At 41.1% G+C, this 27,451-nt stretch overlaps 1 protein-coding gene across 4 annotated transcripts; it reads right to left on the bottom strand.

The window, feature by feature from the left end:
• Positions 1–1,376: 1,376 nt before the first annotated feature.
• Positions 1,377–26,279, bottom strand: mbd1a (methyl-CpG binding domain protein 1a). Of its 4 annotated transcripts, none has more exons than XM_046871026.1 (17): positions 25,971–26,279; positions 21,264–21,663; positions 20,969–21,094; positions 20,257–20,371; positions 16,912–17,399; positions 15,386–15,459; positions 15,251–15,288; positions 14,099–14,149; positions 13,929–13,970; positions 13,606–13,659; positions 12,651–12,710; positions 12,366–12,536; positions 11,958–12,257; positions 9,259–9,336; positions 7,633–7,713; positions 6,939–7,274; positions 1,377–5,949 (listed from the first exon to the last, which is right to left on the bottom strand). In XM_046871026.1, exons 2-17 carry the CDS (start codon positions 21,524–21,526, stop codon positions 5,479–5,481), a joined length of 2,748 nt encoding a protein of 915 aa, XP_046726982.1. In that variant the 5' UTR covers positions 21,527–21,663; positions 25,971–26,279; the 3' UTR covers positions 1,377–5,478. The 4 variants fall into 4 exon arrangements, with proteins under 4 accessions (XP_046726982.1, XP_046726981.1, XP_046726984.1 ...); XM_046871025.1 differs by having other exon boundaries at positions 6,939–7,277; positions 25,971–26,278; XM_046871028.1 differs by lacking the exon at positions 9,259–9,336.
• Between the last annotated feature and the right edge of the window lie 1,172 nt (positions 26,280–27,451).

The following is a 27,451-nucleotide window of genomic DNA, read 5'->3' as shown; positions in this document are numbered from 1 at the left end:
AAAGCACAAAGCCTTAAGTAAGACCAGGAGTCCCAAAACTTTCTTTCTTTCTTTTTTAAATATCCCATTACACACTTAATCCCCATTTGCTCTTATAATAACCTTCTTACTTCTTGGAAGATGTTCCACTCAGTTTTGGAGTGTGCTTGTGGAGATTCAACCGGTTAGTACCACCAGGATGGAACATTTATCCCCAAAGTGTTTAATAGGGATGGAGCTCTATAGCAGGAGATCTTCTACTCCAACCCATAAACCAGTGAGGGAAAGATTTCATGGTCCCACATCCAAAGATGATTACCAATCGTGTGCTTTCGATTTTTGTGAGACAGTTTGGGGAAGAACCACATATGGCTGGGGAAAGTCTAGTGTGCCAATACTTTTGCTCATACATTGACTATGTGTTGCTGTTATCTTCTTATTCATAATTATTATTTCTGTTTTGCTAATAACCTGATAGTTAACGTGATTCTACATGGCAGAATTTTTAGATACACACGTTCAATCAGTAAATAAAAAAATCTAAATTTACATCATTAGTTTTAATTAATAAATCATTGACTGAAACTGGTTGCAATGTGGTTGAGATGTAAAGCAGAGGTCATGCTAAAGTATGTGCCTGATTACAGCTAACTGACAGAATTTCTGACAGGACTTTTCAAAGTTTTATTTATAAAACCTCTAAATGTAACTTTGTGTTAGCTAACAGGTTTTGCTGAGCTAACCTGAGGAAATATTTGATATATAAATATTCATGCATGTTTATAAAATGACTTCCAAGCTAACACAAGTCAACCTGACAGGATTTTTCATACAAAAATTCACGACTGCTAGCAAACACGAAACGCTAAACCCACCAGAAAAGATATTTGACTTTAAATCATTTTTTTAATAATGTTTATAACATGATCTCCAAGCTAACATAAGTCAACCTGACAGGATTTCAAATTGATATTCACAAACTCAATACAAGTGCTAGTCTATGGGGTAAAATTAGCATCTCTGACAGAATTCCTAAACTATTCATACTATTGATAAATGATTATAAAATTAAAAATATATAAAACATGAGCAAACCTCACAGGATTTTTAAATAAAATTCTCTAACTAACCTTAAGATATTTGTTGAACGTTTCTGCTAATGCTAGCTGTCTAGCATCAGCTAACTTAATCTGAGGAAACCTGATTTATCATTTATGCATATATGAAAATATTTATTAAATAGTTCCTACTCATGCTAGTGTGCGTTTTACATATATGTGGTTTGTAAGGTCTCAATCTGACACAAGCCTGTTATCAATTGCAGAACTTCAGTCGTCATTGCTACAGTGATGAGAAATATTACTGTGCTAAAATAAACGTACAATCGAAACAACAGATTTGAACAAATATGAGGATTTAATCAATCTTTTAACCACTCATAGAAATCATGATTTAAAACCCCCCCGGTTAGCAGGACCCCAGCGCAGTGTTCTGCTGTGTGTTTTGCATTAAAATGCTGAGCTGTAACCTTTTTTTTTTGGTCGTTTGTTTAAAGTCTTTAAATATTATAAAAATATTTCAGTCAACAAATTTGTATGACCTTTGGGACACACCAAAATTTAGCAAAATACTTTGAGGTGAATAGTAACTGCGTTACACATTTTTGTTTTCATAATAATAAAATAAAGAGAACAGTCATGGGTACAGCAGAGAAAAGCAAACATTCAGTGTTTTATGAGGAGCAAAAAAAAAAAGAAAGATTGCTTTGTCATTCATAAAATATACAGGTGATAAAGGTACCAACAAACATCCAAACCATTTAAGTCCAGTATGAACAGTTTAGTGAATCCAATCAGATTTACAGTAGCTTACCAGGTGTGTTAGAACAAAGAAATCATCAAACACCAAAACTTTGGCCAATGAGTCCCTCAGCTTATGTGATTTCATCTTTCGGCTGTGTTTTCAACCTCACTGACGAGATCTGGAGACCTAATATAGCAGGGGAAAAACCAACAAAACCGCTCTGTGGAGCTGTTGTTCTTCAGGAATGCTTCACCTCGGGACTTGCTCTTCTCGGCAGCATCGGCAATGCAAATACTGAGTCACCTTGTAGCACGAGCGACTTATTGACATAAAAATGTACAACGTTTTTATCCAGTAGTGCAAGACACCAAACTCAAGTGATACATAAGGATGGCTTTTTACACAGATTATTGTATGACTGTATGGTTATTTTCAATTTAACATGCAATAAAATTCTTGTATCTGCTCACTACCAAGACTACCCCCACCACGCTGTTCTTCACATTTGTTTTTCTCGCTTGCAACCTGATTGACATGAACCTGTGCTGAGAACTTTGGAAGCTCCACTGTGACAAAAAAAATTGCCACTGGCAGTGCTGTTAAAATGCAGCATCTTTCCATGATATTGCATGTAAAAAGGGTTGTGTGGTATAAGAAGTGTGAAAGACGCCTTGGAGAACTTTTGTGTACCTGTCAAAGGAAAAAGTCGCACTAGGAGCCAAAAATAACTCTGCGTACTCAAGTGTAAAAACCATCAGAATCGCCAGCAAACGTTCAGGTTAATCGTAATCTACAAAAAAAACAAAAAAACAAAAAACAGTCTTCTGTCCTACCTTCAGTAGTCTTTGGTGAACACCGATCATCTTGGGTAGATTTTAGTAGCGCACACACAAAAAAATCGGTAGACCAACATTATGAGGACATGATCTAAAGGATGTAAAAAAAATCAATGACAAAATCTTTCTTTCAAAGACAGGAAACAAATGAAAAGGTGTTGGAATAAATTCAACAATAAAATCAATCTCTCAGCTGGTGATTTTCAAGGTAGTCTATATTTTATATCCTTTTCAGCCACATTAAACCATTCATTGAGGAACCATGTGTCCTGTAGGCGGAGTCATCCTGCAAGAAACCACACCCACCAGGATTAAAATTTTTCGTTCTAGGATAAAAAATTGATTTGTATTGATTTGGAATCACCCACGAGGAGACGATTGAAACAAATCACGCCAGCAAAATAAAATATTTCTATAATATTTGCGGAAGTTCGAGCCGGATTTCAGTAGCGTTCGCTATAACATTTTTCAAATAAAATCTGAGGAAAAAAATCTGCCAAAATCGCTGCCAAACACACTATATAAATATGTAGTAATATAGATGCTTGGCATCGAGAGCTGATTTTTTAATAGCTTCATATATGAAAAAGTGTAGTACAGCAATGTAAATACTGTAATATTGATATTTTGTGCTAACAATGTATTTGGTGTATCCTCCTGCTTTAGTATTTAGTATGCATGATGGGAAACAATTAATTGTTTGCCCCAATTTACAAATTGTACACTATACAATGTATTTTTAACTCTAATGCATACACTATATGGACAGAAAATTATGAGGACCCCCGACTTTTCCAGACATATGTGGTTTCTTGGAGGCACACAACTGAAATAGACACAAACCCGTTCCTGCATGACAATGCAGCTGTGCACAAAGACAGTTCCATGAACATACGCTTTCTATTGGTTGCACTGGAAGATCTCCTGCTATAGAGGTATAAAACTTCTTGAACAACTTTAGGGTGAAGTTTTTCACACTGGCCTCCTCACCTACATTTTAATTGCGGCTGAATGAACAAAATCGCAAATCTCCACAAAAACGTCCGCGAACACACTCCAAAATCTCGTGGAACATCTTCCCACAAAAGTGGAGCTTTTCATAGCGGCAAATTGAAACTAACCGTGGAAGGGGATGTTCGAAAAGAAGCACATAGCAATCTTATGCTCAGGTGTCCACAATGTTTTATCCATACAGTGTATGTTTATATTTGCACTTTTGCTTTCTCGTGCTAATACTGTGCTCATAATATTCGGTGTTGAAAATTAGTAGAAATTGAAGATGAAGCACACCAGAGGAATTTCAAAGGTTTAAGGTGCATTCAAAATATAACTGAATAGTTTAATGATCCTTAACAAAAAGGATCACTCCAAAACATCCTAGAGTTAAAGCAGGTCATGGACTGTATATAATCAATGAACTAGAATTCAAAGCTTGATGACCTTCTCAATGGAAAGCCGTGAAACAAACAAAAAAAAAAACAGGCATCATTTGTGAAAAACAAATCGAAGATCAGAAAAGCGATGCGAAAACAGTTTCGGATACCAGCGATGGCCCAAGGAATGGTTGAGAGGTAGTTAAAGGTCACTGACTTTCCTTACTCTCTCCACAGGTCTGAGAGCAAACTGAGATCAAAAGAACAGGATGAAGAACACTGAAAGGCTGCAGGGATGGTCGTGTATGACCGACAAGAGGTTTGCTCAATCAAGACGTTTTGCTACAGAGAGCTACGTAGACAGGATTTTTTATACAAAAAAAAAAGCACCATTAGAACAACAGGAGCGTCTCCGCAGTTATTGGTTTTTTGAAGAAGACGTCGACTCAGACCAAGCCCTTAGAGCACCAATGTACAAAGTCACAGTACTAATCAATAAATAAAAAATAATAACATGCAGGAAGGCGTCCTGGGGAACTGATTGGGAAATCTCAACTCTCACCAGGAATATTCCTTTGCTTGCTCAGGCTTGCGAGCTGCCTGGCTTTGCCGAGATGAATATCATCTATCCCACCGGAGCTCTCGCTGCCAGGAGAACTTTTCGAAAACTTTTAGAAAATCATAGTCGGACCGGAATCCGTTCTGTGTGTGATTTGTTTCATTCAACACATTTTCATGGACTGAAGAAAGAGGATATGAAGACCTGCTCTGGATTTATGGAACTCAATTACTGATCAAGACCATCAGAAGAGCAGGTTTTGTCCATAATCAATTATCAATAGACGCTTAAAATGGGCAGGGAATGAAGCTGATTCCTTTTTTGTTTATACACCAGAAGCTCAGACGAACCGAATTACAGACTTATATTAACACACTATATGGACAAAAGTATTGGGACACCCGAAACAATTATGGGACGTCTTTGGATGGAGGAGCATGAGATTTTCTTTTCAGTTCAACCAGGAGACCAAAAAAACCTGTTTCACATGGGGATCTGCTTTACATGGGGACATATGTTGGAGTGGAAGTTCTTGAGTGGACTGCACCCCTTCTCGTCTCACCTACATCAGCGACTTGACACCCTTGTGGCTGAATGTATCTCCACAAATCTTCCCAGAAGAGTGGAGATAACAGCGAATAGGGACTAAACGTGGAATCGGAGGTTCTGAATGTCGCACATCGCAATGTTATGGTCGGGTGTCCACAAACTTTTGGTCCACAATCGTTCTATAGAAGTCAGTAGGTTTTCGGTTTCTCAGTAAAGGAAAATGTGTTGAGATTTTGGTGCGGGAATCACATGAGTGGACGACGTCGGGGTTTGTCCCCCCTCCATGAATACATTTCTAACGTAGGACTTTATACGCTTACAAACAAAACAGTGAACGTAATGATTTCCAGATCTCTTCTCCTAACCGTTCGATCGGAGACTAGCTCGTCAAGAGAGGGTTGCACTCCTGGCATTTTTCGCAGCAGTCCTCGTCCTGCGGGACGAGCAGCTGGCACAAGGCGGCCCGAGCGCACAGCAGCGGCTCCCGCTGCGAGTTCGCCTCGAAACTCTGGTAGCCCTGGCACACGTTCATCTCCTCTAGGTCGAGCAGCAGGTTGACCACTTGGCTGACGGAGGTAAGGCGGGCCGGGTGGCGTTCGTACACGGCGTGTGTGGGCAGCAGCGGCTGGTTCTGAACGCTGATCTGGTAGACGAAATCGGGTTCGATCTGCATCACCGTGTCAGCCATGGGCGAGAGCTTGGAACACTGGAAGAGCTGAAGGATTGGGCCGTTCGCCATCACTCCCACCCAGTGCGCAGGGAGAATGGTGCGACGCAGGGAAGTCAGCAGCTCCAGCAGTTTCGAGTCCCGGATCGAGGAACTCTCGGTGGAGTCCGGAAGGCTGTAGACCTGTGTGAGCGAAATGCTCTGCTTGAATTTGTCATGCAAGATACAACCGGTGTGTTTTATTCGACAATGTGCAGCTACGACTGCATGCGTATGTGAGCACAGCGGAAATCCAAATAAATGTATTTAATTCAAATAAATATTAGGGCTGTCAATCGATTAAAACATTTAGCGAACTCGTGATTCGTCGCAATTTAATCTGACGTTTTTAATACTCCAATCGACATGGGCGTGGACGAATATGTATGCTTTATGCAAATTATTATTAGTGAAACCAATATCAACAAAGAGCATGAAAACTAAACATGTTTTAAAGGTAATAGATGTTTTTTTTTAACATCTATTAGACACAAAAAAAAAGAACAGAGAAATATCAGGTTCACATTTATTTCTCTTTCTTTGTTAGGACATTTACTTACACAGGCCTGTTTACATTTTCGGATGACTGGCAGGTCGTAAAAAATATTTTAAAGTCATTTTTTGTTGTTGTACGTAAATCATCAGAACTCCAAACAGAACTTTTGCTATGTTTCCACACGGACGGTTTTAATTGCCGGACGTGCACATCGTGGCGGATTTTGGTGCTGATTTGAGACTTAAGGCATCAGTAAAACAAATGTTTAGTGATTAAAAATTATTTATCTGCGTTTTTTTAATCCCTATTTTTATATATATCTGAGTAAAGAAAGGACGTCGTGAACAAACGTGTGTTGCGTTGAAGGTTTTAATTTGGCCTCTTTTATATTTATTTATGTATATTTTTCATACAAAACAAAAATGCGTGCTGCGTTAATTAAATCTGTGCCGTTAAAATGAATTTGCTAATTACGTACTGTGAACAGACTGCTGTTTGGAAGAAATAGGGTCCAGGATGAAGCTCCACTTTTCTCCTAGTCGACATCCTATAAATTCCCGCCTCTCCCTGAATTTGCACACTGCGTTCGCGTCCCATGTACGGAATCCTAATGTAAGATTAGCAGTCTGAGCCTCACCTCAGGCGATGCTTCCCGAGTCCCCGGTTCACTCTGGTGCTCCGGTTCATGGCTGGGAGGAGCCGGAGGAGGAGCTGGAAGGATCTGTGGGAGGGTTGTATCCACCTCGACCAGCTTCAATCCATGGTTCCGCAGAAAATCACTGAGCGGCAGGGACGCACTGTTGCTGGTCAGGACCTCGGGGTGTGGCTGAGGGACGGATTTGCTGGTCATGCCATCCAGCATCAGGGGCATGTGTGAGCCTGACACGGCATTCAGCTGCAGGGGTATGCTGTTCGGGAGGACCGAGCTCAGCAACTGAGAACCATCAGCTAGACCTGGTACAGTGTACACCAGCTCCTATAGACACACAGGGAAATTTTGTGTATTTATGCTTAATTAAAGCACACACTGACCATAAACCACAGCGCACTTCGATTTCGTGACCCGCGAAGTGGCGTCCTGCCTCTAGAGGGCAGTGTTTCTACTTCATGGTTTCACTGCCGTTTTTTTAACAAGCGAGATTACAAATATCAACCGTCGTGCGTCTGCAAACTTTACAGACGTATACCTACATTTAAAAATGTACTAATTGCCAAAAGGGTTCATCTTTGGGAAACATTTGCAGATGTCAAGTGGAAAACACTGCTATTGCAAGTTTAGGGAACGAACCCTCTGATCAAAACCAAAAGCATTAAATACCAAATATACTTACTGTGCCCCGAGGAAGCTCTGGATATTCTACCTCCAATCTCTGAGGTCCACTGGTCCTGAGCAGATCAAGAGCAGCACCGTTCTAAACCAGAAACACAAACACCACACATTTTACACGCAAACATGCACGTTATAACGCAACATTTTATTAATACACAATATGAATTCTTTTAGAAGGATATCGTCTGGAACATACTTTTCACAATTTCGCATACTTGTGAAATATGTATATATTATATGGACAAAAGTGTTGGAACACCTGACTGAAGGATGCTGGAACAGGTCTCCTAGTTCACCTGTTCCAGCATTGACAATATCCCTGTGCACAAAGTCAGCTCCATGAAGATCTGCTTTACATTGGTTGGAGTGGAAGCGGCTGTAGATCTCCAAACGTATTGATACCTTTGGGGCGAATTTAACCTTCATCAGTAGCTGACTTTACTAAAAACCTTTGGGGCTGAATAAGAAGAAATCTCCTCAATCAAACTCCAAAGTGGGACATCTTCCCAGATAAGCGGAGCTCGTTTTAACAGCAGATCGATTTCTTGTCGCTAAAATGTTACGTGAATACGCCGCATCACAACACCAGAGACCGAGACGTGTCCTGAGAATCACGTAGAATACAGATTGACATGGCAGAGGTAGAGCTGTAACTTCCTGAAGACACAACAGGAAGAACGTCTGGTTTTATTTTATCTTTTTTTTTTTTTTGCACTACAAAGGCATGTGTGTGAAAGTCAAAAGACACTTCAGTACATTGATGATTTGCTGTCTGTCTGAACCAAAGAAATGAAAGTGAACTATCTGCACCATATTGAAATGCAGCGCATGATATCTTTTCCATTGCATCGTAACGCATCGTAATGAATCGTATCGCATCATTGGCTGCTTCATATGTATGTTTAATATATCATATCGCTGACTATGCATCCTTAGTTATGGAGATGCACATCTTTAACACACATACAAACAGGACTTTCAGTAGGGAGGGTGGCTAGTATTACACTGCCATCTACTGGACAAATGATGAACAACAACAAATCTTGAATTAACATTTTTCAATGCTGGTTTTAAGGTATTCAAATAACGATTTGTTCTGTGAAAAGGCAGGTCATGTGCGGCAGCCCTAAAAAAAAAACCCACTGCAGGGAATAAAAGTGGCCCAAAGCAAAATCTAAGGGTGCGTCTTAATCAGCTCCCTTAATGTTCAGCAATCGTGGCACTGATCACGTAAGTCGGCCATATTTAAGGCTTGTCTCAGATGAGGAAGCATTCCAGTGAACTTACACTCCCCAAAAACATCCCACAATGCACCGCAAAAACCAGGGGGAAGCAATACTTAGTTACGTTCCCTTGCCAGGAAATTGCGTCCTTATTTTACAGAAACCCTCATGCCAAAAAATACCTTAGTGTCTTTCGACAAACCCACTAGGCAGTCTATGATCCTGATCAAGGTATCGAGAAACTCAAATAAAATCCTGTGCACATCACACACCGATTCGTGACCAAATAAACTAGAGAGTGGATTGAGACGCACCCTAAATTGGCGAACTCTGCTTTTGGGAGGGAAAAAAACCCTAAACCAAAACAATAAAGTATCAGCAGATTTCTATCAGGTGTCTCTGACCTTGATGTAGTTGTTCGAGTAGAGTTCTTCAGACTCGTAAAAACCACTGCTGCCATCATCGCACCCCACAAATGGTTCCTGTCAGAACAGGAGCAAGCGTGAGATCATAACCAGTTCACCATCTAGTGTTCGGGTTCTCTGCCGGCCTACACGCTCAGAATCACTGACATGTCCATGAATATGTATTGAATTATTCTCAACAGTTTACAGTCAGGCTTCCAGGAATGTATGTTTATATCAAAGTTTTTATCCAATCAGATTTCAGCCAGGGTCCAAAACAAATCCCATTGAGGCCTTCAGAATCACTGCAGCACCTTCAGCTTTAAAAACATCACAAGCTGCAGCTTTAACCAATCGGCAGCACCGGGGCCGTCTAGCAGGCGTACAATAACCTTTATATTTTTTTACGTCCTTCGTTTGGACGATCAGAGAGCGCACTAGTCAGAGCTCATGAACTGCAACTGTAGCAAACTGCACAAGCTCAAATATATTCGTGTGGATTTAATGGCTATTTTTTTGTTTCATCCCACAACCATTTGGCCGCAGATACAATTAGAAGAACATTTACAAGACGGACTTTTCAAGAAAAAACGGACGACATGAGGAAAATTTATTGATTATAAGGTTATGCACCATTACTTTTGCGTTTTCTTTCCTCTGAAATAATCGTGTAATCGTAATACATCGAGATGATGTATGCAGGTGGTGCAGTTGCGGCTACAGTGAAAGGAGACGTGTTGAATTGTGTTTATTGGGCATTCATTCTCACTGTATGAGATTCCTGTGTGATGCAGCGCTCTGTTCTACTGGGTTTCTTTAGAATATCGATGGTATTATAGCGATCATTCAGGAAGGACACCACTGAAGGTGGTCCTCAAGTGTTTTATTCCTCTTTTACCACAGCAATTTGGTAACAATCACTGTTTTCCATTGAACTCACTGCCATAATCGTACTTTTTATCTATTTACTGTTGTTTTAAATCGGTTGGCGAAGAACATCGTGTCATTGTTATTCTATATACCGTATTTTCCGGACTATAAGCCGCTAATTTTTTCCCACGCTTTGAAGCCCACTGCTTAAACAACGAAGCGGCTAATTTATGGATTTTTCCGGGGTTTTTCTCGGTTTCACAAACTTCAAGCCAAAAAACTGAGCCCCATAACATTAGACCAATGAAATTGCAGAACGGGTTCAGGTAAACCAATGAAACTCTTTATATTAAATCAGATGCGTTCCCACTGAATCGGGCCGCACCACATCATAAATATGGATGATGTTCCTCTGAAGTTTGACCTGCCGCTCACTCGGACTGTCTACAGGAAATGTGAATCATTCGTCACGCTGAAAACAACCGGGCATGAAAACACACTTCACCTGTGTTCTGAGCTGCACGGCATCGGGAGAAAAGATTCACCGATGGTGATTTTTAAACGCACGACGATGCCAAAAGATAAACTTTTGAGAGAAATAGTTGTGAAAGGAAGGAGGAAGACAGTGAACAATGATTTTCTTGGTAGGCTACTGTTTAGATACAAGCCGTGTAACAGACACTGTCTTTCATTAAAGCCTGTGTAAAGTTCATTAGTTTCAGTGTAGACGGCAGTGTAGTGGCTTATAGACAGGTGCGGCGTATTTATGTTCAAAATAAACATCTTTGTCAAATTCAGTGGGTGCGGCTTATATTAGGGTGCGTTTAATAGTCCGGGAATTATGGTAATAATATACGCAGTTACATTACACATGTTATGTTACTTTGTCATATATAGTAATAATAATATTTGATCATAAATGCAATTCAAGATTTTTATTTGTCACAAACATATAAATATGTATGACAATGACGAATAGAAATCTTTATCTTAATCTTTTAATTTACGTTTCTGACTAATCGGAAGCAACAACTCAACACTGCTATGAAATAATAGGTTTTAATGGCAGTCATAGTCTTTTATTATATATAATTTGAATATATTCTATTTACACACACACACACACACACACACACACACACACACACACACACACACGTTATTGCTGCGCAGTGCCTTAATTTTCTGATGCGTTAGATCAATTCATACACTATATGGCCAAAAGTTTTGGGACACCTGACCGCCATATGTGCCTCTCTCCAAACTGTTACCACAATATTAGATACACACAATTGCATAGGACGTCTTTGGATGTGCTCGGAAATCAGAATTTTCTCTTTTCTTGAACTAGGAGATCCAAACCTGTTTCAGCATGACTATACCCTTGTGCACAAAGCCAGCTCCATTAAGATCTGCTTCACATGGGTTGGAGTAGATGATCTCCCACTATAAAGCTATAAAGTCTATTGAACTCTTTTGGGATGAATGTGAATGCTGACTGAACCCCCCAGGCCTCCTCACCTCACCTACATCAGAACCTGACTTTACTAAACCCTTGTGACTGAATGATCTTCGCAGAACATCTTGCCAGAAGAGTGGAGGTCTTTCTAACAGAACATGGGAACTAAATGTGGAATTAAATGTTCAAAAAGGATCGTATGCTCAGGTGTCCACAAACTTTTGTCCATATAGTGTGTAAATTATACACATTATAAATAATAAACACAGGTTCTGAGGCAAGACCAGTTGAGAACCACTGAAATTAAGCTTTTGGTAATAGTAAAAAATAAATAAATCTATACAGAGAATCAAACAAAAAATTCTGTAACCTGCTCCAGATCGCCTGGTCCTCCGTCCTCGATCTCTGGATCGGACACCTTATACTCGTCCTTCACTCGTTTCTGATGGCGTGTGTATCTCTTCGGCCTGCCCTTTCGTCCTTTCCTGACCAGACGCCTGTCTTCGTATTTGCCATCGTCATCGTTTTCGTCGTCTGTACAGTATTTGCTGGTTCTTGAGCGATGCTTGATTTTTCGCCTCCCCCAGTGCCTGCTGTGCTTTCGCGAGCTCGACTCACCCTGTCCCGAGTCACTTACGCCGGCAGATCTCGCGTATTTAAGTGACCCTGTCTGTAAGAGAAGGTGGTTATACTGCTTCAGGAGGTCAGTACGATATTCTGGAGTGAAGCCATTCAGCTATAGAAATAATAATCAGCATGTATTCGGGCGATTACGTACCTGAAGCCGCGAGCGAACCTGACACTGGCGAAAGCGACATTTTTGCCTCAGCTTGTTCGGGCCTCCGTATCTGGTCTTGTCCAAGCAAAAATCACATTTCCCGCAGTTCTCCTTACGAAGGCAGGCTTTACAGTGGCCGCACATTCGCCGTTTGCGTTTCCTCGGCCCGTACTAACCACACGGACGAGCGGACATTATATGAAAAAACAGAGGTGAGTGGAAATATAAAGGCAAAAAATACAGCTCGAAGTTACAAAGCGTGAAGTTGTGCACCGCAAAACTCACATCATCATCGCCACCACCCTCAGGCCCGTCTTCCTCATCGTCACTGTCCTGCTCCACTTCCTAATTTAACATACAACCTTTAGTCCTTTAGTATAAATGTGTATAGAGAGAGTGAGAGACATATATAGTTCATATACATGTAGGCACACATACACTACAATAATGATCAAATATAACTTTCTACATTATATGGACAAATGTTTTGGGACACCTGACTGTTCCACCCATGTGCGTCTTCCTCAAAGTGTCACTACAAAGTTGGAGGCACACGAGTGTATAAGATGTGTTTGGATGCTGAAGCATTTTTCCCTTCACTTAAACTGGGAGATCGGAAATGTGTCCCAGCATGATAATGCCTCTGTGCAGAAAGCCAGCTTTATGAAGATACATGGGTTGGAGTGGAAGATCTCCTGCTATAGAGCTCTGACCCTCAACCCGATTGAACACCATTGAAGAAGCACATAAACTTATGGTCAGGTGTCCACAAATGTTTGTCAATAAAGTGTGTGTATAAAATATATATACTGTTTAATCCAATGCAATTCGCATTTCGATGCATAAACAACGATACGATACATTGAAGATCGATATGAAGCAGCGACTGATACGATTCGCCCTTATCGCGACGCAGTGCGATACGATTCCGAATCGATTCAAACATAATGCGATACGATGCAATGGAAAAAAAAACATGATTCTCCGCAATTCAATATGGTACAAATAGTTCACAAACACGCCTCTGTAGTGCGAAGAAAAAAGATAAAATAAAACCAGACGTTCTTTTCCTGTTGTGTCTGCAGGAAGACGCAGCTCTACCTCTGCCATGTTAATCTGTATTCTATGTGACTCTTTTTCAAATCACACTGAATCGAATTGCATTGAATCGAATCAGCTGCTTCATATGAATCTTTGATGTATCGTATCATTGGCAATGCATCGAGATGTGTATTCTTACCTTCTTAATCTCATCCTTTTCCTTTTCCTGCTGAGCCATCAATCTGAGAGACTTCTGCAGGTCAGACAAAACACGACAAAACCTGGTCTTCTGTCACTATATCTCAAATGAATATGGTACTCTCTCTCTTAATAACACTTAATAATAATCTTATCCTAATCTCTTTCATGTACAGCATCAGATGAGCCTTGATTGCCATTTCTAATCATCTCTCATAACCTGAAGATGTTTGGAAAAGGATAATGCTTTATTCACATTCTTTTGTGGAGCCTAGATAAGATTCAACTCGGTGTGAAAACCGGAGCCCCCATTTTAGTACTCACACATGGATAGCGTCTCTTCCCTAAGGGAGGTGTCGTTTTCGTCTGGGAAAAAAAAACACAAACAAGCAAAATCACTCGTTTATCAGATTCCCATGACAACACAGAGATCTTTGCATTTCTTCATATTTTTATAACGCTATAAAACAGTAGGCCCTTTTAAAAGTACTTACAAGGGAATTGTCATTTTTGGTGTTTCCCAGAATCCACCTATCCTGTCCCACCTTGAGAGGGGGAAAAAAAATCCCATATTAAACACAAAAACATTAAAACATCATTGCAAGTACAGACTATGACATGAACGCTTTAGGTAACAGCTCCCCCTTGTGGAGAGGTAAGATAAAGAAAAACCTGTCACCTCGATCGACCTCAGAATATTGAACGACAACTTCTTTCGTCTGTTCCCTTAAGGGGTCTCCACAGCAGATCATCCGTCTCCATACCACTGTGTCCTCTACAACAAACCAACCATCTGCATGTCTTCCCTCACCACATCCATAAACCTACTCCTCCTCTGTCTTTTCTCCTGCCTCAGCATTCTTCTACCAATATACCCCATGTCTCTTCTTTTGCACATGAACAAACCATCTCAATCGTCAATCGAATAGCTTCACACACTCTTAGCATCTGGACACTTAGTTTCTGCTGTGCCTCTTATAAAACTTGCCAAAGATGTTGGAATTTTCTTGATCATCTCAGAGCAGTTCAATAGGATTTAGATGCCGTGACTGGGCAGATTGTTCCATGATAGATATCACTCCAGACGTCTGTCTGCTCTCTAAATAACGCTTACAGAACTCAGACGTACGCTTCGTCTCGTCATACGGAGAAGTCAGTTCTGATGAGCCGCGGTCCAGACGGAACTGCGTGGTGTTCAAGTGTGGAATAGGAGCCATGTTGGTTCACTTTCACTTCCCAGAATAAGTCTCCAAAACAACCCCATTAAAAGTTCCACCTCTGTGTGATTGTAGGTGGTGAAGGCAGTCTGATCACAACATCTGTTCTCCGTCCCACACAAGTTATTTTGTTAGAGACATAAATGTCTCATTTGGACTCTACAGAACTTTTTCTTTCACTCGTCCCCCCCCCACTAGACTCGTGTACAGGACATCATCCAAAGTTTTCCCCGTTCTTACGGAAATCCTGCTCGCGCCTACGTCCCTGTTTTAATTTGCATAAATTCGAATCCAGTTCAACTGCTCAATTATTATCACCACACCATGAATCAACTTCTCTCTGCTCTCAAAACAATCATACAAAAAAAATGACCAGAAAATTCACACACACACAAAAAACGCTGGCAAGCAAACGTGTGAAACGTGTACCTTCCTGAAGACAATATGAGGCTGTTGATTTCTTCTCGCTGGAAAACAAAACAAAATGGGCTCATTCGCTTTTATGCACTGAAATCGTGAGGCGGGAAAAAATGAATAAAAATAAAAAGGAAAATGTTCACACACGTCTGCATTTGGGACACAACAGCTGCCTTCCGTTTCCCATCCCGGGGTATTTACAACCACAGTTGGCACAGCCTCTGGAATAAAAAAAGAAAAGACAGCTTACTTTCAACAACATACATTTGAAAAATACACCAATAAAACAAACTGGATTCATGGTTTTGGATAACTGGGTTTCCAAAAATAAAACCACTCAACATGCTAATTATCTTATTCTCCTCTACTGATCTGTCAATCATCCCTGCTTCAATCCTACTCGACTATATGGACAAAGATTTGTGGACAATTGACTAAGATTTTGAATGAGATTCCAATTCATATTTCGAACCCATGTAATAACCTCTGCTCTTCTGAGAAGATGTTCCACTAGATTTTTGGAGCGTGTTTTTGGAGATTTGAGCTCACACAGCCACTTCAGTGAAGTCAGGTACTGATGTAGGTGAGGTGAGAAGAACTGAGGTGGCGTGAGCAGGAACAATTGATCCCAAAAGTGTTCATTAGGGTTGAGGGTCAGAGCCCTACAGCAGGAGATCTTCCACTCTAACCCGTGTAAAGCGTATCTTCATGAAGCTGACTTTCTGCACATGAGCGTTATCATGCTGGATCAGGTTTGGTTTTTTAAGAACCACATATGGCTGAAAAATCAGGTGTCCCAATACTTTAAGTCCAATATAGTGCATGCATCTATTCATGTCTACTGACCTTCTCACTCCTGTCCATTTTTTCATTCTTCTGTTGGCAATCAACCTCGTACACTTTTTCCAGACTTTTGTTGCACCGTCCCAATTTATTTGAGCCGTGTTGCAGCCATCAAATTCATCATTGCATTTTGTTTTATACACATTTTACATTTGTCCTGATTTTTTTTTTTTTTTTTTTTAGAATTGGGGTTGACCTGTTTATTATCTTTTTATCTTTCGTCCTGTATTGGCTCACACACTATCCACCGATCAATCCCGCCATCCCTCTCTACTCTTCTGCTTTTCATCATAGTTCTGATGCAGCCATGTCAGAATGTCACCATGACCAATAACTAACAGTCTTTTATTGTCTTCTTTTTCTTCTTTCAGCTGCTCCCATTAGGGGGCGCCACAGCATATCATCCGTCTCCATACCCCCCTGTCCTCTACATCTGCCTCTTTCAAACCAACCATGTCTTCCCTCACCACATCCATAAACCTTCTCCTTGGTCTTTCTCTTTTCCTCCTTCCTGGTGTCTCCATCCTCAGCATTCTCCTACCGATGTACCCAGTGTCCCTCCTCTGCACATGTCTATAACAGTCTATTATTGTAATCATGAAAAAAACCTGTAATTTGAGCATATCCTGCTGATCTCCTGAAGCATTATAACCCATAACTCATCTGAGCGCTGCAAAAGCTACCACAAGCCCCCTTGTGGTAAAAAAGAAACTGCAGCAACACTAAAGTATTGAGAAGGTTAACCTGAATTGTTTTGGGATTCCATCCCAGTATCACCACCATGATAGCATTTGTCACGGTGACCTAAACAAGCTGAAGGGTTTACTCACTCGAGAGGAGGGAGGCCGCGATCGTGCATTCCTTCCTCAGAGTCCAGGGCCAGCTGTGTTAAAGGGGGTGGCTGGAGATACAAAGAGTCTTTCATGGTGCTCTGGCCATTTGGGTAAGTGGGGAAGTCACTCTCGGGGGTTTTATTGGGGCTGACCGGTGCCAGAGAGGACTGGAGCCAGGACTGAGATACTGAGTTGCTTTGGACCGAGAGATCGTCCAGTTTGAGCGAGGGTGAAGGGCTGGGCTGCTGGAGGATGGTGGGTGAGACACGTGTAAGGTCCGGTGGGCTTCTGTAGGAAGTTTTCAGGGGTGGAGAGTTGGACGCTGATATTGGGATGAGCTGCGGTGTCTGCGGGCTGACAGGCTCGTTCTGAGAAGGTGTGGTTATGTTCTCAGAAGTGTGAGCCCTGCCCAGGTTCCGAGCACTGGCTCTGGGGGAAGAAAGGCTGCTGCGTCTGGTGCCTTCTTTTACACGAGCTTTTCGTCGCTGGAGAAAAAGTAAAAAAGACTTTGAAAGAACAAACTGGAATATTGGCGCATGGTCTAAAATAGGCTTTAACCTGGACCAAAGAAATACAATTTACACAAACATGGCTTCACTCGACTCCATAGAGATATCTAGAAAGGTTCCTCCTGCCTGGTATCAAGAAATTTTACTTACCAACCCTATAACCTGTAGGAACTAAAACGGTTCCTGGAACTATACCCTTAAAAAAGGGTTATTTAAAGGTTCTTTGAAAAGTGGAGGATTCCTGGCCATCCTATACACCCTCTCTGATAGGGAACCGTTCTGAGATCTGTTCTGCTATACAAGCTGCACATTGACTACTACATCATAAGTGTCTGAAGGTGTAATAATGGAGGTCTTTTCTCCCTGCTGCTTTTAGACTGTACAATCAGAACTGCTCCCAGTGAACCAGTCACCATCCTGCACACTGTTATTACTGTGCAATAACAATACCATATATTTTTGTGCAATAACACCATTTTAAACTGTGCAATATTATACCCAGGGCAATTTGTTGGAAAGTGTAACTACTGTATTGTGTGTTTCTTTTCTTTTGTATTTATACACCGTACTGTATATATTTCTATGTCTCTACTTCATATTTGCTAATTTTTCTTTGCTGTTGTAACAGAAAGTTCCCCACTATAGGATGAATAAAGGTTTATCTTGGCTGTTGAAATGTGAGGGGTGTACTCACTTTTGTGAGATACTGTGACATGAGGTGGTAGCAAAAAGTTTCGAAACTCATTTTGTTTAGAATTAAGTACTTTATTTATCAATGTTTATCGTTAAGTTCGCAGATGACACCACGGTGGTGCTCCTGATCAGAGGTAACGATAAGACGTCTTAAAGGGAGGAGATCCAGCACCTAGTACCATGGTGTAATAACCTGGAACTCAACACCAAGAAGACAAAAGAGGTCATGTGGACCACATCTCCAGGATCTCACCTGGTCTCTGAACTGTTCTATCCTGATCAGAAAGGCAACACAGCGCCTGTTTTTTTTTCTGAGCAGACTTAAAATGTCCAGTCTGTGCCACAGGATACAGGAGAACTTTTACTGCTGCACTGCTTCGGACCGTGAAGCCCTTCAGAGGGGGGGTGAAAACTGCCCAACGAAGCATTGGCACTCAGCTGCCCACAGTGGAGGACATTCACAGTAAACGCTGTCTGCAAAGGGTGAGGGGCATCATCAAAGATTAGTGGGGTTCCTCTGGGATGTGTATTGGGCCCTCTTCTATACTCCCTACAGGGACATCATCACAGATCCCTCTCACCCCAATCATGGACTATTCACCCTACTCCCATCGGGCAGACGCTACAGGAGTCTCAGAGCTGCACAAACAGACTGAAGAATAGCTTTTTTCCTGTAGCTGTTACAAAATACACTACTGTATGGTCACTTTCTGGGGGTTTTCTGCACTGCTCATCCACTATGCATTTTTGCACCCACCATAAGTTGTTTATCATCGCACTACTGTACATTCCACTCATATTTATACTGTATCTACCGTATCATAAAGCATTCATACAAGTACAGAACTATATCATGTCATTTGAGCATGTCATCTCCTGACATCTACACACAATCTCTGCACAGTATATTGTATATTACTATATATAAATATATTATTACCTACTGCACCTTCTGTACATTATTCACCCTCATCCCTGTATATACCCCTGAAGGACCCCAAACCCTTATTTATCACACTGCTATTTATTAACTGTAAATAGGCCACTTATGCCCTTTTCGTTAGATGCAAATTGCATTTCATTGGCTCTGTACATGCACCATGCACAATGACAATAAAGTTGAGTCTAATCTAATCTTAAATAGTCCCCTGCACAGCAACACAGGGCTTCCGGTGTTCCTGCCACGTCTGGAAAGTGTCCTGGAAGTCATCTTTTGGAAGGTCCATCTGCGATCTTCGATGGATCTCCGCAAAGGTGTCGAAATGATGGTGTGAGAAACTAGCGTGTCTTTTGGAACACTGACTTTTGAAAGTCGGTGCTCCATGTGACTGTGCATGCAGCCTTGTGCTGCCACCTGTAGGCGTGTTACAAATCTAGTCTTGAAACTTGAAAATATACCACCTTGTGTGAAACTGTGTGCGTGTGTGTGTGTGTGTGTGTGTGTATACATTCAGGCTGTCAGTTGATTAAAATATATTTCATTGTGATTAATCGCAACTTAACCGCAAATATTTATCTTATTGTACCTTAAATGAATACTTTACAAGTTTTAAATACTCTAATCAACATGAACAAAAATGGATGTGAAACCAAACTCAACAAAGAACATGAAAACAAAATATACTTGTAAATGATTTAAAGTAATTATGATCTTTTAAATGACGTAAATCATCAGGACACCAAACGGAAATTTGGTTATGTTTCCACCCGGACGGTTTTAATTGCCGGATGTGCGCATCATGGCGGATTTTGGTGCTCGAATTTTAAACTCGGCGCATCGGTAAAACACACGCTTACTCCGATGCTTCAAATAGGAGAAACCTGATTCATCTGGGAGATTTTCTAAAAGGTCAATTCTGCTCTGATTTCATTCTGCAAATGATTTTTTTTACTGCTGTTCGGTTCATTGATGTTGCGCTGTACTTTGAGCGCGTTATCACGGGAAATTTTTGTCCAAAATGTTTGATACATTTTCTTTTAGTGATCGGTGTGTGATCGTCTGTACGTCGTGGCTTAAAATCGAGGTATCGTTTTTACGAACGTTTATCCGCGTTGCCTTTCATTTCAACCATATTTATCATTTTATTTTAATCATCATAATATTATAATTATAGTATATTTTCTTTAATTATATAATTACCTTTCTTGGGATGATAGCATCCACAAACTTTCCTTCTTTGTAGTCGAAGAGAGACAGGTCGGCTTTGAGATGTTTGGCGAGTTGGACTTTACTCCTGAAGCGCACGCCTTTGGGACTGCAGAAGGACGAGAGAGAAGATGCTTTGGTGAAGTGTGCTGTATTTCTTTCCAGACAAGAACTCAAGTGTCTCCGAATTTGAGGTAACAGTTTGGGGAAGAACCAAATATGGCCCTTCCCTCAAATTCGGAGGAACACAATTGTATAGGACGTCTCTGAAAGTGGTAGCATGACATTTTCCCTTCACTTCAAAGCGAAGCCAGGTTCATGTAGATATGCTTTACATGGGTTTGAGTGGAAGATCTCCTGCGCTAGAGCTCTGACCTCAACCCTATTGAACATGAATTAATTAATTAATTAATTATTTACAAAATATACTTGTAAATGTTTTAAAGTAATTATGATCTTTTAAAAGACGTAAATCATCAGGACACCAAACGGAAATTTGGTTATGTTTCCACTCGGACGGTTTTAATTGCCGGATGTGCGCATAATGGCGGATTTTGGTGCCATGATTAAATTTATAATTCAATATAAATTTTATCTAATCACAATGCACCTGTATGTTATTGACTAGCTGTTAGCATAAAGAATGAAGTGTATCTATATGATGTGCATCTGTCTTTAGGCTAATAAGCTAACGTGAGGAACCTACCTTAAGTAATACGTTGCATTTTTGCCCGCACGCCAAAAGATTACTTTTCGTTTCCAGCCACTTCCCAACTCAGGACAATCCACCCATGAGCTGTTTGAGGACACCGATGGCCTTCCACGTCTCCGCCTGGCACAAGTAAAGAGCGAGTGTAAAACTCGGCTTGCAAACTGTACTTCAGTTCAATGTTTTCCAGCACAATAACTGAAACGCTATTTTAACAGGATTGTTTACATATCTTAGATATTAAACTTTTAAAAAAATTAACAATTATATGCAAAAATCAAAAGGGACATACGAAGTATTTCTGCTCCTCCGGCTTCTTCGCTTGGTTCCGCCATCGATCTCGACGCCTTCGTCGCCCTCGTCTTCGCAATCCTCCAACGGCTCCAGCCAATCGGGAGGCGGCTCCATGTCGCCTTCGCCCGCATTCGTGACCGCAGGAACGGATGGATCGTCCTTCCCGAGCGCGATTGCGTCGTCCACTAAACCGGGTCCGGTCTCATCCTGGCTTTCCCCCGACCGTTCCCTCGTCTCCGACTGTTCCGTCACGCCTTCCATTAATCTCGCGCTCTCTGTCACGCTGACGGCTCTCGCCTCATAGCAGGAAGATTGAAAGCCAGACCGAGTCACATCCTTTTACCTTTACGACGGATTCAGACCGCAATACGCGTGGATGCAGGCTGCATTTTGAATCGCTGGAGGAGGAAAAAAAAAAACTTACATCAATAATCTATTTTTATCAACTCTTGCTTCACTGTACTCAAACCATGACATCATTCTAGGTGAAAAACGAGCGCTCGGTTATGGAGGGATGTTTAATTATTATTCATTTCGGAGGAAGTCGTCATTTCTGGCTCGTTTTCCTCATTTCTACCAAATGGGGGGAGGGAACGACTCTTCAACCTATTAAAAACTGTATCACCAGAATTGTTAATCACCTTCTAAGCAGGCCTAATTATCTAGCTAGGTGTGATTGTTCACATCTATGCTAGGGAGATAGCAGCAATAAAAAAAAGCCCTCATTCCAAAGAGGTCCCTTTGCACGGCCTGAGGCTAGCGCAACGCGCTCGACTGCAACGTGACGGAGAACATTTAGAGAAGCGAGGGGGAGGAGGGGATAATAAAAAAAAAGGAAGGAGGGAAAAAAAAGAAGAAAAAAAAAACGAGCGGTTGCTATGGCGACGGTATCCCGGAGAGCCGAGCAGAGACGTGCAGCGAGGCCAATAAAAGCGGCCAACGTCTCGATATCTGCGACGCCGGCCTACAGCAGAGTCATTACTATGGCAAAAGCCAGAAGTGTCGCCACACGCCCAGGCTCTATTACAGCAATCTGTTCTATACAGATTATAGATTCTAGAAATCCGTTCCACTTGATATTTTAGCCTCGTGTTCCCATAAAACCTTAGACTAATCGGTCGATGGTTAAGGACGCAGCCAGATTTCAAAATCGCCCAATGAGGACTAACGTACAAAATTAGCATCATGACATCGACTGTATCTGAGAGCGGGACTGAGGCCGTACTGCCCCAAATGCACGCTTTAACCCTGTACATCCACACAAATAAACAACACGACTTTAAATACTACGACACAAACATTTAGGAATCCACTTAGAGAGGTTATTAGCTGATAATTGTGCATGTATACTTGCATGTTACAAGCTATTTATTATTCTTGCAACACAAATGACATTCACAAGAACACCAACGATTTCTGCATTAATATCACTATTATTCGGGGACTGCTGGAGGTTACAGACAACAACTTGCAAATAAAACAAGACCTAAATGTTTACTACATGCAGCTGCTACTTTTCAAGAGATGTGTAGCCTATAAAAAAGAGTATTATTAATAACATAATGGCATATTTTCAGATTCATTGATATTGAAATTTACATTTGCGGCATTTCGCAGACGCCCGTGTCCAGAGCGACGTACAAAAGTGCTTTGAGTCTCTAGAAATGAATAAATCTACACTGGTACGCAAGATTACAAACTTAATATAAATCAGACTATAACTCTTAAAAAAAAAAACATGAATTAAAAACTTGATCATAACTCGAATAAAACGAACTCTTGAAAAAAAAAAATTTCTACACGCCATATAAAATAGTACTAAACTTAATCACAAAAATAAAATAATTAAAAACAAATCCAGTACTGAATCATAAAAGTTTGCTAAAGGAAAGAAATCTGAGTCTATTCATTATTAAATATGATATAATTCATAAATTATAAATAATACATATAATATAGCGCTCTCCGTGCAGCGCGTAATCTCAAGTGTAAAAACAAATGTTGGTGATTCGCCTCTAGAGGCCGCTATTGCAGCTGAGTGGAAGCCGGAAAAACTATCTGTATGGATTTTTGCTGATAGCCGATAGTTCCGGCGATCAACTAGCAGTGCCTCGACCTCCATTAATAACTAAAGAAAATAAATTGTAATATTGCACTGAAATCTGGGTCATACACCGGAAGAAATATTGTATATATTATCATGATACCTCGTGTGCAGAACAGACTAGTGTTAACAACCCAAACGTTAATGAAGAATTTACTTGGATATACAGTATATGGGTGAAAGTATTTTTTGTTTTTTTAACCTACACTATCCTGGAATGGTGAGATGTTCCATTAATTTTTTTTAGTGTGTATGTGGAGATTGAATCAGTAAAGTCAGGTACTGATGTAGGGTCGGGTGAGGAAGCCTGAGGTGCAGTCAGGGTGAGAAATGCATCTCAAATGTGTTCGATAGGTTTTAGAGCTTTATAGTAGAAGATCTGCTCCAACCCATTGAAAAGCAGATCTTCATGGATCTGGCTTTGTGCACAGTAACATAGTCATGCTGGAACATGTTTGGGTCTCCTAGTTCAAGTGAAGTCATCGACGTTTTACCAGCAAATCACCGAACAGTATAACTTATACGCACACGTGCGTGCTTCAGGAAAATAAAGACTTCGCAATTAATAATTTGGAAACCTTCGATGTTGTAGTGTTACTGGTTGCAATATTTAAAACAACGTCAAAATTGTGCCCCATGTGGACAAAAGTATTATTACATATGCACTTTCGCAAACTTTCCCTTTTTTTTTCCCTTTCCATTTTCCCTTCACTCGTGTGCACAAATCCAGCTCCATAAAGATCTGCTTTACATGGGATGGAGTGGAAGATCTCCTGCTATAGAGCTCCAAACCTATTGAGCACCTTTAGAATGATTTTTTTTTTTTTTTACACTGACAGCACCTCCTCACCTCACCTTACCTCACCTCAATTCACCTCACAATCTCCACAATCTCTACAAACACACTCTAAAATCTAGTGGAACATCTTATCAAAAAAGCGAAGGTTTAAATAAAAAAAGGCACTCCATGTGAAAAGGCATGTTCGAGAACATCACAACAAACCAATCCCAATCCAATCCAACTGCTAGTGTGTCCAATTAGAAATTTGACTCTGAATCACATGATGTGTAAAAACAACGTTTCTAAGTCACGTTCAACCTGATGCTCTTTCCACCACGTTAGCGTTTCTATGGTAACGGCACATTCGCCGAGACTCGGACGAAGGAGCTGAGCATGATCTAAGACTAAACGGAAAAAATCTAATCTAAAAAAAAACTCAACCGCAGTCTACAGGGACATTATTTCATACCTGAAAATATATGCTGGTGTTTTTATAGTGAGCTTTTTAAAAATATTTTTACGGAATTACATCAAACGCAAGAAGTCTAGCATCAGGTTCATGAAAATTGTTAGACGTTTTATGTCGTTCTTTATGTCGTTTCTATTTACAAATGTAGTAAAAAAGGAAAAAAACACACCAGAATTAAACAGTGTAAGAGTGGAATAAAATGAGTGTACTACAGAGAACGTGAGAGATGATGTGATCAGACTGTCTCAGCGCTACAGAGCCTTATTTACAGAGCAAGTGATATCTATCATGGGACGTCCTACCAAGTCACCGCACCTAAATCCGATCTAACTGCACAAGAAAATCTCCAACGTGTGAAGAACACCTCTGGCAAGTTTTTCCAAGATGCACTGCAAAGTATTTCAGCTGAACATCTGGAGAAACAAATGCCGAGTGTGTAAATCTGTTCTTCTCCTTGCTGAGTGAGGATTTTTCAATTGAAATAAAGGTCATGCAAGGTCATGCACTGAAATAAATTCTATCCTCTTTGCTCTTTTTTTTTTACACTCGCTGCAAGAACGTGTACAGTGTAAACTTCTTAATGATGTCATGGACATTTGGACATCCTGTATTTTGAGGGTGTTGTTTCTGGAAGTGTAAATAAGTGCTGCATGTGTGAAGGGTAAACATCTAGATTTTGATGTTCTAGAAGTTTCAGATTACAAGTGATTTCAAGACACAGAAACAAAAAAAGTGCAATGCATTAGATGTTAAAAATAAAGATGGAATGACTTGTGCACTTTCTACACAGCCAGCCTGGGGGCGACCCTGGGGCAGACTTTGTGTGTGTGTGTGTGTGTGTGTGTGTGTGTGTGTGTGTGTGTGTCCGGTGCAAACGTTTTGTTTTGCAAAGCGAAAAAAAAAGGGGACATCAAGACCAGAGTCACGTGGCAAGGCATGCAGATTCTTTTCCATGTTATAAGGTGGAAGTGCGCGTGCTTGGCCAAAAAAAACAAACAACAACAACAAAAAACAAAAGCAAAGGAGAAGGTTGGTTTGTCCAAGCAATGCATCAGACCCGAAAGTTGAACAGGAAATCGGTCTTCTGTTGTTGTTGTTGTTGTTGTGTAGTTGGACTGAAGTAAACCTTAAGTCCCTCAAAGCCCCCGCGTGCACGGAGGGAGCAAAAAAAGAAAGGAAGTATCGACAGTCTCGCGCTCGCGTGCATGCATTCTCTCGTGTTTTGTTGATTTGCGCGCGCGCGCACGCGCACACACGCACGCGCAGGGGGGAAAAAATTAAAAAAAAAAAAAAAACAAAGTCATGCAATCGCTCGGGATCGCGATGCGTGTAGAAGGACACGGAGTCTTACCGAACAACACGTCGAGCTCGCTCGCGCGCCGTCGCCGTTACCGTTATCGTCGTCGTTGCCGCTGCCGCGACCGACCGACAGCTCCGAGTCTCTCCTTCGATTAGCGATACTTTGCGCACGCTACTGAGCATGTGCGAGCTACCGGGAAGGAGAGAAGAGGGAGGGAGGGTCCGACGACTACTTTCACGTTACAACAAAACAAAAAAAAAACCCACACACGTCTGGTCGTGAGCGATACGACGTTACAACGACGGGGTCGCGTCGAAGTCGTCTCGCGCGCGCGGCCCTCTCGCCGTTCGCGTTTGCAACGTCGGCACGTGCGGTCGGGGTTTGATCGCGTTTTTTTTTTCCAATCCTCGATTCTGATTGGTCGAAATGTGTGCATCCGTTTATTTTATTTCTATTTCCAGAAACCGAACACAAAAGCGTGAATCGTTTCTACTCTCACAGGCTGTTCGTTCACAGACGGCGATAATCCGATCGAAAAATGGTGCTGTGATGTAAAAGCAATTCGCATTTTCTATATCATAAAGACTTTATTTTTCTATAACTATAAAAGGAGTCTCCATTGTTTAGAACGTTCGAGTTTCGAGAACGGTTCGAGTCGAAGTTGCGACTTCGTTTGTACTCGTTTGTACGACTCTGTAATCTTGTCAAACCATAGTCGCTTTCCCGTTTACACCTCGACATCAAAACAACAAAACACTAATGAGTGCCACTTCTTAGTGTCAAATATATTAACAGACATTTCGCTTGTTAAATCTATAACACCGATTGTTTTAATTATTGTTTTAATATATTTTATTTTAACCAATTAGCGAGTTGAACATGGTGGAAAACGAGATCATTCCAAACCCGCAAATGATCTCGCCAGTAGCGGGCCGTGTATTTGGTACCTGGGCCTTTAGTGGGGACGTACCCGACTTAATCCACCTCTTAATCCCACCGCTATCACGTAGCAAATATAAAAACCATCAACACAATACAAAATGCAATATAACAACACGTGGCATTACAGAGAGAGAGAGGAATTTCACATATGGAGGTGAAAACCATTTTACTAAAGCAAGAAACCCAGTTAAGACTCCAAACCTCTACACTACAACCACAACTGTGCACCTACAACATCTGGAGCAGTTCACAATCAATATTTGTCTAACAACATGACAATAACATCAAAAATGTAAATAAAATACAACCTACTCACCAGAGATGAAGACTTTTCACCGCTCCTCAGAGCCTGTAATCCAGTGGTACCGCTCGTATTCACTGGTCTGGAAGTGGAGAACAAACCCTTTCTCGGGATGAGACACGCTAGCTAGCTTCGGGGTTGGACCTTCTCGCGATGTCTAGTGTTTTACCAGTCGAACTTGGCTATAACAGTTTCCCTCTGACCAGCCAATCAGAGGACGGAAAAATGCTGTGAGGAGAATTTGAAATCTGATTGGTTAAAGAAACAGAGCTATTTATTAAGGAGACTG

This window comes from Silurus meridionalis, chromosome 17 (assembly GCF_014805685.1).
Source record: "Silurus meridionalis isolate SWU-2019-XX chromosome 17, ASM1480568v1, whole genome shotgun sequence".
Taxonomy (NCBI): domain Eukaryota; kingdom Metazoa; phylum Chordata; class Actinopteri; order Siluriformes; family Siluridae; genus Silurus; species Silurus meridionalis.
Note: the sequence above shows the minus strand (reverse complement) of the source record. Positions and strands in the feature narration are given on the sequence as shown.

Excerpts from the sequence above, each read along its gene's own strand:
- mbd1a (XM_046871025.1), bottom strand. The coding sequence starts at position 21,526 with ATGGAAGGCGTGACGGAACAGTCGGAGACGAGGGAACGGTCGGGGGAA. Across the intron at positions 7,278-7,632 it reads CAGAGCTTCCTCGGGGCACA|GAGCTGGTGTACACTGTACC; the intron begins GTAAGTATATTT and ends GTGTGTCTATAG. Across the intron at positions 5,950-6,938 it reads CTCGGGAAGCATCGCCTGAG|GTCTACAGCCTTCCGGACTC; the intron begins GTGAGGCTCAGA and ends TCGCTCACACAG.